Raw genomic sequence first — 16527 nt, 5'->3', positions numbered from 1 at the left:
TGTATAAGTGTTATGATTCTATATTTGTATATATTGCCAAATGATCACCTAGTAAGTCTAACTTCCATACCCATATATAGAAAATTCTTTTCTTGAGATGAGAACTTATGTTGTTTTCCCTTTCTGAATGTTACTCATAATTCTCTATTGGATTACAGTAATAATTTTGTTTTTTGCAAAATACTTCACAGTGTTTTATTGAGTTAGACTACTTTGACATTATTGATTATGTATTTCATTGGCTAATGAAGAATCCTTATATTTAATAAGGATTAAATAAGAATAATTTTATAATTATAATCCTTATAATAAGAACCTTTATTCTAGTGATGTTGAATAATAAATATAGGCTTAGCAAGAAGGATATTTGAATATGGTAACGAATTTAGAATGTGCAGTGAAGACAGATCTGCATAAGAGAAGCTGATTTTCAGGATGATGAAGGAAGATCACCTTGATTTTACAGAATGACAACATGGGAAAGGAGCCAGACTGTAATCAGAGGAAATTGATACATTTTTTGAGAATTAGTAATTCTTGATCGTAGCTTTATTTGTAATGTTAAATAATTTCTGATAGCTCCAGACTGATGATGACGAACAGGTGGAACAGGCTTAGCATCCTGTGCTTAGGAATAATATATAACCCTTTTAGAACAGATGTTTCAGGCTGACAAAGTGTAAAGCCACAAGTAACAACTGTAGCTCTAAATTTAAAAATAACTATACTTGTAAGGAAAAACATTGATCACATACTGATCTTTTCCATTTATTTGCACACATGGGTATCACCATTGGTATGGTATCTTTGTATGAGGTGGTTAAAATATAAAATGGCTTTTGCTTCTGAAAAACAGAATAATTTTGTTACTTGGGGTTTTTTTCTCTTTGTTTGTTTGCTTCATAGACTATTGGTAGAGAAAATCTTTGCTCAATATCTTGTCCCCCACAACCTGGAAACAGAAGAGAGAATGAAATGCTTGTATTATTTGTATGCTAGTTTGGATCCAAATGCTGTCAAGTAAGTTACTTTTTAAATGATTCTTGAATCTTTTATACAATTATTTATTTAATCATTTCTAATTGCTTCTTCTAGTTGAATCAAGAACCTCAGATAAATATTTATAGAGAAAATTTTTATCTAAATTCAAGTAAATTAAAGCAAAAATATTCCTATATGCATAGATATATTTGGCAACTGAGCAATATGGTTTCAGGAATTTAGAGAAGTCCCCATGTCAAAATTGTCTTTTGTGCACCTGTTGACTGGGATCTAAATCACGTTATTGGAGGTTTACCATACTAAGCCTAAGAAATAAGAACTGGTTCTTTGTCAGGAGAACATGTCCAGATCACTTCTGTGTAGAATAACTGTATGATTGATTGTCGAAACAAGTATTTTTGAGATTGAAAGAAGGCACTATTAATAATTTTGTTCAGACAGCCACCATAACTTAAATATCCCAGGCCACTTAGAATCTGTGGGCATTCCACTTTAATAAAGCTTTTAAAAAAGTAAGTAACTCCTCTTATTGAGAATTCTGATTCTCCTTAATAAGAACCTCAGTTATTACATTTACATATATATATATTACTTTAATTTCATATAATTTCAAATTTACAGAAAAGTTTCAAAAATAATAACAAAACTTTTTAAATCCCATTTAGTGAAATTCCTAATTTTTGACCATTTGCTTTATCATTTGTGCGTACTTTACATACGTACTTTCTTTGATCCATAGATAGTAATTTGCAGACACTGCATTCCTTTACATCTAATACATAGGTATTCCTTAATTACAAGGATATTCTTTTATATAACTAGAGTGCTTTCATTGAAAGTCAGGAGGTTTAATATTGATAAAATATTGTATAATCCAGTGTGTATTCAAATTTCCTCAATTGTCCAAATAATGTCCTTTATGGATTTTTGTTCCCTTTCTAGGATTACATGTTGCATGTTTAATTATCATGTCTCTAGTCTTTTTAAATTTGGAACCATTTCTCAGTTTGCCTTTGTCTTTTATGACTTGGACAGTTTTCAGAACAGTGTTGCATAGGTCAGTTATTTTATATAATGTTCTCTCAGTTCGGGTTCATTCAGTGTTTCCTCATTACTGGTTTGAGATTATGCGTTTTCAGCAGAAAGTCCACAGAGTAACATACCCTATTAGAAGACATCAGCCATCATTTTAAGGATTTGCAAGTAGTTCATAACGTTCACTGTAGATAGTAAATTCCAGGCCAGAGGTCTTGATCTCTGTTTATATTTGGCAAAGAGTACTCAGAAATAAACTAATTTTGAGCACCTGAAATTACAGAGTGGGTTTGTAAGAGAAGAAAATCTGCTATCACGGAGAGAAAAGAATCCAGAGTAAAGAAACTCAATTTAAATTTGGCATGTTTTGAATCCACATCATTTCCAAGAAATTCATTTTTGAAGTCATCTGCACTATTTCATGCATACCTCCTTAGCCTGGCCTTTCACGATCTGATCCTTTTCTATAATACTTTCCAGCTTCCTTATGCTCCCCTACTCACGTTCTGTCCTCCAAGCCTATAAATTTTTTTCATGTCCCTGTGTGTGCCATGTACTTTAATGACATTTTTCTCTCTGTTTGTAGCAGAACTTTCTGGCTACCTCTGCTTAGAATGTCTGAATTCCTTCAGTTTACTTGGCAAGATCCTATTCATCCTTGAAAACTTCTCAAATATTTTCTCTCATAAGAAGCCTTATGTTTACTATTGTAAACCAAACTGTCTTAATCCTAATAAGTAAATTTTCTGAAGCTTTAAATTTTAGGTAGATGTAGAAGAATGGCGTATCTACACCATGCAGTGAGAAAACTAGTAAAGTTGAATAATTACCAGTATTGTTATATTATGTATATTTTTCATATTTATAACTATTTACAGAGCTCTCAATGAAATGTGGAAGTGTCAGAACATGCTTAGAAGTCATGTACGAGAACTGTTGGATTTGCACAAGCAGCCTACAGTAGGTTCATGATTTGTTTAAATTCACAGTTTTAGTCATTGTTAATTTTTCTGTATAATGAAGCAAGCAAAAGGTATCTCAGCTGTTTTATATTCTAAATGTCAGTTAGTTTCTGTGGTTATCCAAGATAAATTTACATTTCACATGAATATTAAAAAAATATTTTTCACCATGAGCACAGAAATGGTGTTTTCTAGTATATCAAGTATTTTGACACTAAGAATTTATAGTTTATCAGTTTTCAAATAATTAGAATTAAATCTCAGTATAAAATTATATTAGAAGTCAAATTTTTTTCCTCTTTGACTTTTGGTCTGTCATTGTAGTATCAGTATCAAATCAGGTATCAATCCTTTGAAGATTCCAAAGTCAAATTAACAAAGAAATGCTGCCCAGCATTTTCTGAAGGTTGAAAAAAGAAACATAAATAATATAAATGCTTCTAAACATATTTGCTAGAGTAGGTGTACTTAGCCAGGGAACCATGCACAGAGACCCCCTCAGTGGCCATGGATGCCTAAAGCGAGTGTTGTCTTTTTTTTTTTTTTTTTGGTAAATGACCATACAGTCTCTGGAATTGCTTAACTCTGCCTCTGTGGTGCAGAAACAGTCACAGATAGTTCATAAATGAATGGGCATGATTGTGATCCAACAAAACTTTAAAAAAAGTGGGAAGTCCATGGGATCATACAGATTCATTAATAAAAGAGTACTCTTGTAATGGAGGAAAGGGCAGTAGGAAGGAAGGTGATACATTAATTAATGGGCCACAGAATAGCTAGTAGAACTATTCAGAAAGAAATTTTTTCTACTTTACACATTTTTAGCTAATTTTATTTGGTGTATAGTTTCACAGTAATTTTGATACGATAATTGTTTTCATTATTTTCTGTTCTGTTTTCTGACAAGATAATTTCCCTATGAAAGTTATATAACTTTCAAAATTTTTAAAATACCTTCCTGCTGGCATTTCCTTTCCTTCTGTTTGTGCTAGTTTAATAGTTGTTACTCCATGGTTGTTTGTTATCTGCATAGGCTGTAGATATGGTAAGCCATTTCCTACTGGGTATATTATGATGGATTTTTTTAACTTAAGAAAATGTACAATACTGAGTGTAGGTTTTCTTAATGAAATTTTGTTAGCACATATGACGTCATTTGTTTCTGTTTTAAATTTCAGTCAGAAGCTAACTGTTCTGCTATGTTTGGAAAACTGATGACCATAGCAAGTGAGTATGTTTATTCACTTTGTAGGTTTATAGCAGACATCAAATAATTTACCCAGTGGAACTATCAGTTTAATACTTATTTAGTAAGAAAAAATAATCCTTAATAATTTTATTTCTAAGGCCCATATAGTCTTATCTTTTGGTAGGACAGCAGTATTTTTTAAGACAGCTTGGTTTTAGTTTAGTAGTTTTTCTTTTGCAGTATTGTTTCTTTTTTAATCTTCTAGAGAATTTGCCTGATCCTGGGAAAGCACAAGATTTTGTGAAGAAATTTAACCAAGTTCTCGGTGATGATGAGAAACTGCGATCTCAGTTGGAGTTGTTAATCAGTCCAACCTGTTCGTGCAAACAGGCAGATGTTTGTGTGGTTAGTAAATTATACTTCTGTATTTGTTCTTCTAGCTTTGCTTATAAAAACTTAGATTTCATTAAAATCTGCTTTACATAAATTATTTTATTTGTGTGAATGTAACAGTATTGTGAGCTCTGAATCACCTAGGAGTACATCTGTGGTCGACTTAGTTCTCTTTACTTGTCACTAGTCAGTCAAATTCCAGGAAAAACACTAGAGAAGTAAGCCAGGGAGATTGGTCCTAGGAATCGAGCAAGATAAAATTATTTGTATTTAGTAGACACTTATTAGATAAATCAGAATTTTCTAGTGTGTGTGTATTCTCCCATGTATCAGCATGAGAAAAGCCCTTGTCAGTATATCAGCAATAGTTCAGTTGCCATATACACATTTATAAACAAGGTAATTCCTGTTTAGGCTTTTGTCTTCATTCTATTTTTAGACTATTTTATAGAAAACCAGTTGTTGACAATACCCATGGAAAAATTCATTCATTTACTTACCATTTTATGAGACAGTTTCTAATTTCATCTTTACCGTTTACTACTGGTGTGACCTTTAGCAAGTTGTTTAGTATTTTTGAGATTCATTTTTTTCATCTCTAAATGTTAACAATCTCACAGGGTTGTTAAGAGGATATAGATAGATATGGATATAGGTATCTTACCTAATACATGGTTCCAGACTGCCCTTTAGGATTTAAATATTAATAAATTTGTATTTCACATATATGACAGTATTACACATATATAACACAATACAGTATTACATATATATGCCAAACACTATGCTTGGGACCAGGCTTATACAGATGAATAAGAGAAAGAAAGTCATTTCAGTTATTTATGTCTAACTTTGCTCTAGAAAGATAATTATTTAAATATGTGATTAGGGATAAGGACTATAAACAGATGTATATACAAAGTCATTTGGGAGCATGGAATATGTTTTTTTTTTTCCTCAGTGTAATAGGCATACAGGGTCTAGTAGGCATATAGGGACTATAAACAGATGTATATACAAAGTCATTTGGGAGCATGGAATATGTTTTTTTTTTTTTCTCAGTCTAATAGGCATATAGGATCTTAAAAGAGTAGTAATTAGGAAGAGGTGGGAGGAAGCCAGTTTAGGGAAGAGAGCAGTGGATTCTTCCATTGTACCTAGGGATGTGAATGTCACAAGTGCCCAAAATAACCTTGTCTTTGCACTTCTGAATGGGATGGTTTGCTGAGAACATTTAAAGGTTTCATTTACTTCTTGGTATTTAGAATTCCAGTTCCAGAATACTGTGTTCTGCTGGGTATCTACTAATATAATTGGATCATAGAATGAAATGGCTTGAAAAATACCATAGAGATAACTGGTTTAACCACTTCATTTTACAGATAAAGATTACATTTTAAAGAGGTGAAGTTTCTCATCCAGTGTTTCACAGCTAGTGACTGAGCTTCAGGTAGAGTCCAGATCTTAATAGACCCATGACAGTGTTCTTTCTACATATTTCATCATTTGCAAGAACCCAATCAAGTGGTACTTTTTGGTCTGAGAAAAACAGGACTTGAGTTTGAAAAGTGATAGTAACGTGATTCCTGCTATTTGTCAGAACAGATATATCTAAGAGCTTCCAAATCCAGAAAGTATATGCAAAGCAGATGTAAGGAAAACATCTCAGGGTGATTGATGGTAGGAAGCAGGAGACTAGAGATGTAGAAAGTCTTTTTTTTTTTTGAACGTGTAAAGGAAACTTTATTTGTTGCTGCCTACTTGCCACATACTAATTTGGCTTGTTGCTTATCCCCAGTATAAGCTTACATTTAGGATTATGACAGATATACTTTTTAAAAATAATTGTTATGAGAGATTACCTAAATATTACATACATAAAATGTGGTTTGAAGAATTACTTAAATATATTATTATTTATATACATTGGTATATTTTATATAGTGCTATCACTGTGCTTAAATGTGATTTACTCTTTTTCCTGTTAGCATTTCCTTTATTTTTCCTGTACTTATATGTATTACCATAATTCTTTTCTAATGCCTAGTTCTTTCATTTTTTAATACTGACTATATAGTTTGCCTAGCAATTTTCCAATGGCATAGTTGTTGTTAGACAATCACTGACTTTATCGTATGTTAAAGCAAGTAAACTTTATACCTAGTGGGAGAAAACCCCCTCTTTAGGAAGACTTGCACAAAGTAAGTCTGATTTCAAAAGATAATACAAAATTAATGTTAAATATCTATCTGTAGTATAGACCAAAGTGTATAAGGACCTAAGCACTGACTAAAATATTTATTTTCTCAAATGCTGAAACTTTGCTGAGTTAATTACTACTTGCAAAATAAATCAAGCACTTCCTAGTGACTAATAAATTTTCTTCTGAATCTCAGTCCTTTGGATTTTTACTCTCTAATAGCAAACATGGATGCTATCTAATTTAATATGACCTTCATAATTAATTTGTGTCAACGTGTCACTGAGGGACTTCCCAGGTGATCCAGTGGCTAAGACTCCTTGCTGCCAATGCAGGGGTCCAGGGTTCATTCCCTAATTAGGGAACTAGATCCCAAATGTTGCAACTAAGACCCAGCAAAGCCAAATTAATTAATTTTTTTTTTAAGTCACTGAAAGTACGACAGAAATTTGTTTCCTTTATCCCCTTGGACACATTTCCTTAAATTTTTTTTTTTTTTCATGAAAAAACTAATAAATAGAGTGACTATTATTTGTTATATTGCTTTATAGTTTGGAAAGCAAATGTGCTTTATCTTCTCAACTAACATTTCCACTTATTCATCAGAAATAATCAATGAAAATACTTGTTATTAATGTAAATTTCTTTCTCTAGTACCCAACACATTATAAATTTAACCTTGTCTTTGGATGATTCAGTCTCTTACAATCATTAAGTCCTTATATTCTTTAGAAACTTGCAGCAATACTATCTTTTCTTTTGCAGGAACTCTTTGATATAATGTCACCATTTTTTAACTCAACTATGATCTTCCAGAACTGAAAAACTTCATACACTTAAAAGTCTTCTCCTCTTTTAAAAAAAAATTTGTTGACCAAAAGAAAAGTTTTTTCAGACTATGAAGTAAACCATTGAAACATGCCCATGACAGTATAAATTATTTTAATTTTTTCAAAAGTAGATACTAAAGGGACTTCCCTGGTGGTCCAGTGGTTAAGACTCTACACTCCCAATGCAGAGGCCCAGGTTTGATCCCTGGTCAGGGAACTAGATCCCACATGCTGCAACTAAGAACTGGTGCAGCCATTAAATAAATAAATGCATATCAGTTGTAAAAATATACAGCATTAAAGATTGTCTACTACGTAGTAATTTCATGAGAGAAATATGAGACAAAAGGTATAAATCATACCATGTTACCCCCCTTTTTTTCCTCTACAGTCTAGATTTTCTAGTGCTTGCCTAATGAGTATATCATTTTAGTCAGGGTATAAAGCAGAGAAAGTTTTTTTTTTTTTTTTTTTTTTACATCTGATGGTATTAAATCCTTAAATGCTTTTGATGCCTAGGATCATTTTTATTTTGAAAAACACGAAAGGATCGTACTTACAGTGAAACTCTTTCCCTTCCTATAGAGAGAAATAGCCCGGAAACTTGCCAATCCTAAGCAGCCAACAAATCCTTTTCTAGAGATGGTCAAATTTCTGTTGGAAAGAATTGCACCTGTGCACATTGATTCAGAAGCCATCAGGTAAACTAGGAGTTATATTCATTCATAAATAAAATATAATTTGAAACTACAGTGTTGTAAGTTTAAATTCTGGGTCCCCAACGAGACCTCAAAAGGTATACAGGGAACCTATATCATGTATCATTCAAGTTGAAAGAAAGACAGGCTCCTTTTCTGATCGTTGGTTTGTTTCATTACTTTTTATTTAATTTTAGAAAGAAATCTTGTGTTTATTTTTAGCTTGTATGTTCTCATTAAAGAAAACCTAGAACATAAGAAAATCTATAGCTATCATCAGCCTTTGAGTTTTCTTAAGTCTTTTCATGGCCTCATAAAGTTTTTTAGTATGTATTACATCACTGTTTACTTGAGATATGTGAGAAACAGAATAGCATTATGAAAGGAGCACAAGATTGCCATTAGACTAATCTGCTTTCAGAACACATCTGTTACCAATTTTTGGCTTTAATTTAGTTTTTAATTTATTTTTAACTTTAATAGGGGTATAACATCTCCTGGTGGATGAGTGTGAAAATTAGTAATAATATGTAAAAAATAAGCAGGCTAGCATCACAAACATTGACATCTATTGTCTTTGATTAATTGTTCCCATGATTTCATATGTTTCACTTATTTCTAATGATTTTCAATTGTAAACTTCTGAGAATACTTCTACCTTGTACTAACCATTTTTCCAGCTCATCAGCTATAAATCTTTCCATTTGGGGTTACTGACTAACATTTATTGATTCTCTTTTCTTTGAATTAGGAGACCTGGTTCTAGCCATTACTAGTACGTGACTCACTGTTTGGTTGTATTAAAATGCCAATCATATTAGTTTGCTATGGCTGCCATGGCAAAATACCACAGACTATGTGGCTTAAACAACAGAAATTTGTATTCTCACATTCTGGAGAGTAGCAGTCCATGATCAAGTTTGATTTCTCCTGGAGCCTCTCCATGGCATGCAGTTAACCTCCTCTTTGCTCTCCTCACACGTCTGTGTCCTGACCTCCTCTTCACATAAGAAAACAGCCATTTGGGATTATGGCCCACCCATCTGACCTCAGTTTACCTTAATTATCTCATTAAATAATTAAAATCTCATCTATTTCCAAGTAGTCACATTCTGAGGTGTCCTGGAGGTTAGGACTTCTACGTATGAATTTAGGGTATTCAATTCAATCCGTAATGGTGATGTTTGTTTTTTAACTAAGATCTTATCCTTTAATCTTATTAGCAAATAAGAAAGCTAAGGTTCTGAGAAAAACATGGTAGTTTTTTACAGCTGGGTGATAGCAAAAGGTATTTTGCTATTAATTTTTAATAGAGATACCCCACATCCAGGGGCAAAGGAGCAGCCCCAGCAGGATGGTAGGAGGGGCAAATTCGCATTTAGAATCAAACCCCATTCCCGCCGGAGATGCTCAGAGGGCTCAAACCAACCTTGTGTGCACCAGGACTCAGGGCCCTCACAGAGACGGACACGGAACTGTGTCTGAGCGTCTCCTATGGAGGTATGGGTCACTAGCGTCAGCTAGTGGAGGAGATGGAATTCCAGTTGGGCTATCTCAAATTGTGAAAGTGCTGTACTCAATATGTCAGCAAATTTGGAAAACTCAGTAGTGGCCACAGGATTGGAAAAGGTCAGTTTTCATTTCAATCCGAAAGAAAGGCAATGCCAAAAAATGCTCGAACTACCGCACAATTGCCCTCATCTCACACACTAGTAAAGTAATGCTCAAAATTCTCCAAGCCAGGCTTCAACAGTACATGGACCATGAGCTTCCAGATGTTCAGGCTGGTTTTACAAAAGGCAGAGGAACCAGAAATCAAATTGCCAACATCCTCTGGATCATCGAAAAAGCAAGAGAATTCCAGGAAAACATCTATTTCTGCTTTATCGACTATGCCAAAGCCTTTGACTGTGTGGATCACCACAAACTGTGGAAAATTCTGAAAGAGATGGGAATACCAGACCACCTGACCTGCCTCTTCAGAAATCTGTATGCAGGCCTTTTCTTGTTTTTAATGGAGTGATTTTAAATATTTAAATACCGTTAAAGGGTACTAAGTGGTATTTTACTGGTAGTCCAGTGGCTAAGACTCCAGGCAGGGGCCGTGGTTTGATCTCTAGTTGGGGAACTAAATCCTACATGCTGCAACTAAGAGTTTGTATGCCACAACTGAAAGTTCGAATGCTGTAACTAAAGATCCCACTGCTGCTGCTGCTAAGTCACTTCAGTCGTGTCCAACTCTGTGTGACCCCAGAGACAGCAGCCCACCAGGCTCCCCCGTCCCTGGGATTCTCCAGGCAAGAACACTGGAGTGGGTTGCCATTTCCTTCTCCAAAAGATCCCATAGGGCACAGCTATTGGTAAGACACGGTATCGCGAAATAAATAAATAATTTTTTTAAGATACTAAAAGAAAAGAGGTTGAAGATAGGTTAAGGGGAATAGAAGTATGATGGAGCACCATCAGTAAGAAAATGGACCAGTAAGAAGAAAATCTTCCCCTATGGTGTTAAAAAATGATAGATACAAATTAAAGGAAGTTATAAAATAGGAAAATTACAGTTTTCCCTAAAAGCTCCATTGTTCTCCTTTAGGTCAAAAGTTAGATAGTCTACTCAGTGGAAGAATTTAAAAAGGAGACCTGAGTTCGAATGATAAAGATTTAGAGCAGTTGTTACAGGATAGGAAAGAAAAGGACACATGGAAGATATCCAAGCAGTTTTGAACATGCATTTGGATTGGTGATGATCTTTTGCTTCATCATACTCTGTGAAATATTTGGAGTATGTATTATTTATCTGATTTACAGATCAGTAATACTGCTTTCACGAAAAGAAGAATTATAGTTCTGGCTTCAAGATTTGGATCTGCCTCATACAACTTTTTGACTTAATAATGGTGATCCCACCCACACCGTAATGAAAGCAAATTATACCTGCCTTGTTTTACACTGTAGTTCCAGGATAGACCCTAAGACTTAGTTCACAATAGGTAGTCAGTAAATACGTATTAAATAAATGCATGCACTGACAATTATGAGTAGTCAGATACATGTATAAATTTTATCAAATATTTGTAGTTTTATTTATAAATTCACGTGTTTTATGGGATTTCCTTCTAGTAGCTTAAATCAGAATATTTTTTTCAAAATGGAAATAATTTTTTAAAAAATACATGTCATTGGTGAAAAAGTTGGCTTAAAGCTCAACATTCAGAAATCTAAGATCATGGCATCCAGTCCCATCATTTCATGGCATCCAGTCCCATCACTTCATGGCAAATAGATGGGGAAAGAGTGGAAACAGTGTCAGACTTCATTTTTGGGGGCTCCAAAATCACTGCAGATGGTGATTGCAGCCATGAAATTAAAAGACGCTTACTCCTTGGAAGGAAAGTTATGACCAACCTAGACAGCATATTAAAAAGCAGAGATGTTACTTTGTCAACAAAGTCCATCTAGTCAAGGCTATGGTTTTTCCAGTAATCATGTATGGATGTTAAGAGTTGGACTATAAAGAAAGCTGAGCACCGAAGAATTGATGCTCTTGAACTGTGGTGTTGGAGAAGACTCTTGAGAGTCCTTGGACTGCAAGGAGATCCAACTAGTCCATCCTAAAGGAGATCAGTCCTGGGTGTTCATTGGAGGGACTGATGCTGAAGCTGAAACTCCAATATTTGGCCACCTAATGCGAAGAGCTGACTCATTTGAAAAGACCCTGATCCTGAGAAAGATTGAGGGCAGAAGGAGAAGGGGACAACAGAGGATGAGATAGCTGCATGGCATCACCGACTCGATGGACATGAGTTTATGTAAACTCCGGGGTACTGACTAAAATTAAAAATGCTGACTATAGAGGGGCTTCCTGGTGGCTAAGAATCTTGCCTGTCAGTGCAGGAGACATGAGTTTGATCCCTGTTCTGGGAAGATCCCGCGTGCTGCGGAGCAGCTAAGCCCATATGACACACAACTATTGAGCCTGGGCTCTGAGCCTAGAAACTGTAGAATACTGAGCCCTTGTGCCCAAACTACTGAAACCCAAATGCCCTAGAGGTCATGCTCTGCAACAAGAGAAACCACCGCAATGAGAAGCCTGTGTACCACCACTAGAGAGTAACCCCCGCATTCTGCAACTAGAGAAAAGTCTGAGCAGCGACAAAGACACAGCATAACCAAAAATAAAAATTTTTTTTCTAATTGCTGACTATACAAAGTGTTGATGTATACGTAACTAACAGTGTGTTGGTGATGTTGAAAGCAGTGTTTTAGCATCAGATTATCTCAACATTGTCTCAACTCAGAAATCCCAATATTAGACATTTGCCTATAAGAAAGTGAAGTGAAGTCACTCGGTCGTGTCCGATTCTTTGTGACCCCATGGACTGTAGCCCACCAGGCTCCTCCACCCATGGGATTCTCCAGGCAAGAGTACCGGAGTGGGTTGCCATTTCCTTCTCCAGGGGATCTTCCCGGCCCAGGGATCAAACCCAGGTCTCCTGCATTGTAGGCAGACACTTTACTGTCTGAGCCACCAGGGAAGCCCCGCGTATAAGAAAGGAAGACGTCATTATGTCTTTGGGTTTCCCTGTTGGCTCAACAGTGAAAGAATCTACCTGCAATGCAGGAAACACAGGTTTGACCCCTGGGTCAGGAAGATCCCTTGGAAAGGAAATGGCAACCCACTCCAGTAGTCATTCCTGGGAAATTCTATGAACAAAGGAGCCTAACAGGCTATAGTTCATGGAGTCACAGGGTCAGACATGACTTAGCAGCTAAACCACCACCGCTACTTGTGTTTAAAGTGTAAATACCCAGAAGTCCATCAGTTGGTAATTGGATAAAAATAACTGTGGTATATCTATACAACGAAGTACTTACCAGCAATAGAGAGGAAGTTCATTTCAGTGGTTCACACTGATCCTATGCAACAACATGGAGGAGTCTCAAAAGCATTATGTCACATAGAAGTTGTCAAACACAAAATATATAAAATTTTATAAAAGGTAAAATTCTAGTGGCAGAAAGTTGATCAGTTATTGCCAGAGTAGGAAAAGGGAATTAACCACAGAAGAAGTGTAAGGTAGGTTTTTGTGGTGATGACAGTTGTTTGATGTATATATCGCTACAGTGATTCACCACTTTATTTATACCCACTAGAATGGCTATGATCAAAGAGTTGAGTTGGAAGGAATGTAGAAAAATTGGAACCTTCATGTATTGCTAATGGGTGTAAATGTTGGAGGTGCTTTGGAAAGCAGTTGGACAGTCCTCCAAAAGTTAAGCCTGGAGGTACCGTATGTGTGGGCATGTGCTCAGTCGTGTCCAGCTCTTGTGACCCATGGAGTGTAGCCCACGGGAGTGGGTTGCTGTTTCCTCCTCCAGAGTATCTTCCTGACCCAGGGGAAGATGAACCTTGAGAACTCCATTTATATGAAGTATTCAGAATTGGCAAATATATATAGCAGCACAAAGTAGATTAGAGGATGCTTAGGGCTGAAGGAGTTGGAGGTGAATAAGGAGTGACTCCTAATGGAAATTGGACACAACTGAGCACACACACACCTACTGGGGAAGGGGGTTTGTTTTGAGGTAGGGTGAAAGCTAAGTTTGTTGAATATTTGCCTGTACTGGGAGATCACTAACAAGGAAATGAAATCTCAAGAACAAAGATCGTGTTTGTTTTAACTTAAAATAGTATCTTGTTGAACAGGTAGTTTCTAGTTTGTGGCGGTTAGTTGTATTTGAAAAACTAATAATGTTGAACATTAAATACTTTTTAATTGTTGATTCTGTGTGTGGATATATAGAGAGAGCACAATGCTTCTCATGAATTGCTTTCAATTTCTTTGCTATAAATCTCTAGGAGTGGTATTAGTGATTCAATAAATTAATTATGTGATTAATTCAATGCCTTTGCTCATTATGTGTTTACTATTTGTTTTTTATTTTGAGTGAGTTCTCATTTGTCTATTTAGCAACTGCTATCCTAACGTTTTTCTTAAAATTTCAAACAATCTCCATTTATGGATATGAATATTACATTGCTTATACTTAAAAATACACACTTCTGATACATTTGACAATTTTGTTGCTTTTCATTAGAATTACTGTTATACATGGATGGGAGGATAAACTAAAAATAAGCTCATTTGTCATGTAGAGAGGGAAGTTTAAAAAATCACAAAATTACTTTTTCTTCCAGAAAATATTTAATTTGATGTTCATAGAGTCTGTATATGTCTGCTACAATGCAATTAAGATATAGTTACTAATCTAGTAGTGTTACTAATTTAGATTGTCTTATTTTAATAGTGCACTGGTAAAACTGATGAATAAATCAATAGAAGGGACAGCAGATGACGAAGAGGAGGGTGTAAGTCCAGATACAGCTATTCGTTCAGGACTTGAACTTCTTAAGGTATTTTGTCTTAAAACAGCTTGTCTTTTCTGCAGTCATTTTTTTTTAATTGGCGGAAAATTGCTTTACTGTTTTGTGTTGGTTTCTGCCATACAACAGTGCAAATCAGTCATAATTTTATATATATATATCCTTTCCCTCCTGAACCTTCCTCCCCTCACCTCGTCCCTCCCCTTTAGGTCATCATAGAGCACCCGGCTGAGTGGGCTCCCTTTGTTATTTAGCAACATCCCACTGACTGTTTTACACCTGATAGTGTATATTTGTCAATACCACTTTCTCAATTTCTCCCACCCTCAACTTCCCCAGCTGTGTCCACAAGTCTGTTCTTTACTAGGCTTGTCAGTACCATTTTTCTAGATGCCATATGTATTCTGCAGTTATAATATGAATCACCTTAAAGATATGCAAGGGTCAGGCTTTATTTCATTGGAAGTATTCAAAAGATTAAAATTTGTAATACAGCATTTTATAAAAATAACATGTTTTCTGAATTATACTAATGTAATTATTTTACATTATAAAATAATATTTTTGGAGTTTTGCTGTTTCATTCATTCATCATGTGCATGCCTGCTATGCTTATAACAGTATGTGCTAAATGATTTAGTCTTACCTTTCAAATAACCTGCATATTGGTTAGTAGGATTGCTCACAGGAATTACTGTAAGACATCATTTATCTGATTGGGATTTTTTTTTTTTTTAACAAATGGTAAACAGATGCCAAAGAGGTCAGAGAACTGAACAATTAGTAAGAGACATAATTTAATCTAGAGGGGGAGCACAGCATCATCAAAGAGAATAATTTAGGACATGTTTTAGGGATTGTGAATGTAGCCTGAGTAGTTAGAATTATTGCTTTGAGGAGTGATGGAAGACAAGATTGTTTCCAGATTGTGGAAATAAAATTTTTTTTTACAGGGGAAAATCATCTTTAAGGCAAACATTTTTAATAGGTTTGATTCAGCTTTTCAAATTTAAATCCTCATTTTTCTCTGAATTTTTAAAACCTCATAAGTAAATATTATCACTCTGAACCCTACCAAAGTTCTCTCTCCACTTTATAACCCATTTAAAAAATTCTTATATAGTAAGTTAATGAGGGCTACATACTCCATTCCCCTACCTCCTTATTTTTCTTTTAGGCCTTATTCCATGTATCAGGCTGACTAAATTGTTTCTGCTTCATGGAAGGTAAACTTTGTAGACACATTATTTCTAACTTAAAGATAGAAATTCCTTAAAGATAGCCTAGAACTTATGTCTTAATAAATAAAGGGAACAATTATTTGTATGTTTGTAATCATGATTAAAATTTTCCAATAATGACTTCAGTTCGTTCAGTTCAGTCACTCAGTCGTGTCTGACCCTTTGCGACCCCATGATTCGCAGCACGCCAGGCCTCTTTGTCCATCACCAACTCCCGGAGTTCACTCAGACTCACGTCCATCGAGTCAGTGATGCCATCCAGCCATCTCATCCTCTGTCGTCCCCTTCTCCTCTTGCCCCCAATCCCTCCCAGCATCAGAGTCTTTTCCAATGAGTCAACTCTTCGCATGAAGTGGCCAGAGTACTGGAGTTTCAGCTTTAGCATCATTCCTTCCAAAGAAATCCCAGGGCTGATCTCCTTCAGAATGGACTGGTTGGATCTCCTTGCAGTCCAAGGGACTCTCATGATTAAAAATTTCCAATAATGACTACTTATGAGTAAATTTTTTGTGATGGATTTCACTTAAAATATTTTCTTATAGAGTATCTTTTGCCAGTGAAATAAAGCCTAGTGTTAGCATTTTGTTCCCAT

General features: G+C 35.2%; 1 protein-coding gene and 1 non-coding gene across 5 annotated transcripts in view; both read left to right on the top strand.

Moving 5' to 3' along the window:
* The window catches only part of PDS5A (PDS5 cohesin associated factor A), a 133756-nt gene that overhangs the window by 77384 nt on the left and 39845 nt on the right, over positions 1–16527 (top strand). For 3 of the 4 annotated variants that reach the window (XM_070372283.1, XM_070372281.1, XM_070372282.1), the window contains exons 13-18: positions 907–1020; positions 2916–2997; positions 4178–4226; positions 4454–4593; positions 8197–8312; positions 14619–14724. In XM_070372283.1, coding sequence (XP_070228384.1) covers positions 907–1020; positions 2916–2997; positions 4178–4226; positions 4454–4593; positions 8197–8312; positions 14619–14724 — 607 coding nt within the window. Of the gene's footprint in view, positions 1–906; positions 1021–2915; positions 2998–4177; positions 4227–4453; positions 4594–8196; positions 8313–10052; positions 10348–14618; positions 14725–16527 lie in introns of those variants that run through there. The other variant, XM_070372284.1, reaches the window with a different exon arrangement.
* On the top strand, positions 7757–7828 carry TRNAG-CCC (transfer RNA glycine (anticodon CCC)). The gene has a single exon. It is a non-coding gene; the product is annotated as a tRNA-Gly (tRNA).

Source organism: Bos mutus, chromosome 6 (genome assembly GCF_027580195.1).
Source record: "Bos mutus isolate GX-2022 chromosome 6, NWIPB_WYAK_1.1, whole genome shotgun sequence".
Lineage (NCBI taxonomy): Eukaryota > Metazoa > Chordata > Mammalia > Artiodactyla > Bovidae > Bos > Bos mutus.
Note: the sequence above shows the minus strand (reverse complement) of the source record. Positions and strands in the feature narration are given on the sequence as shown.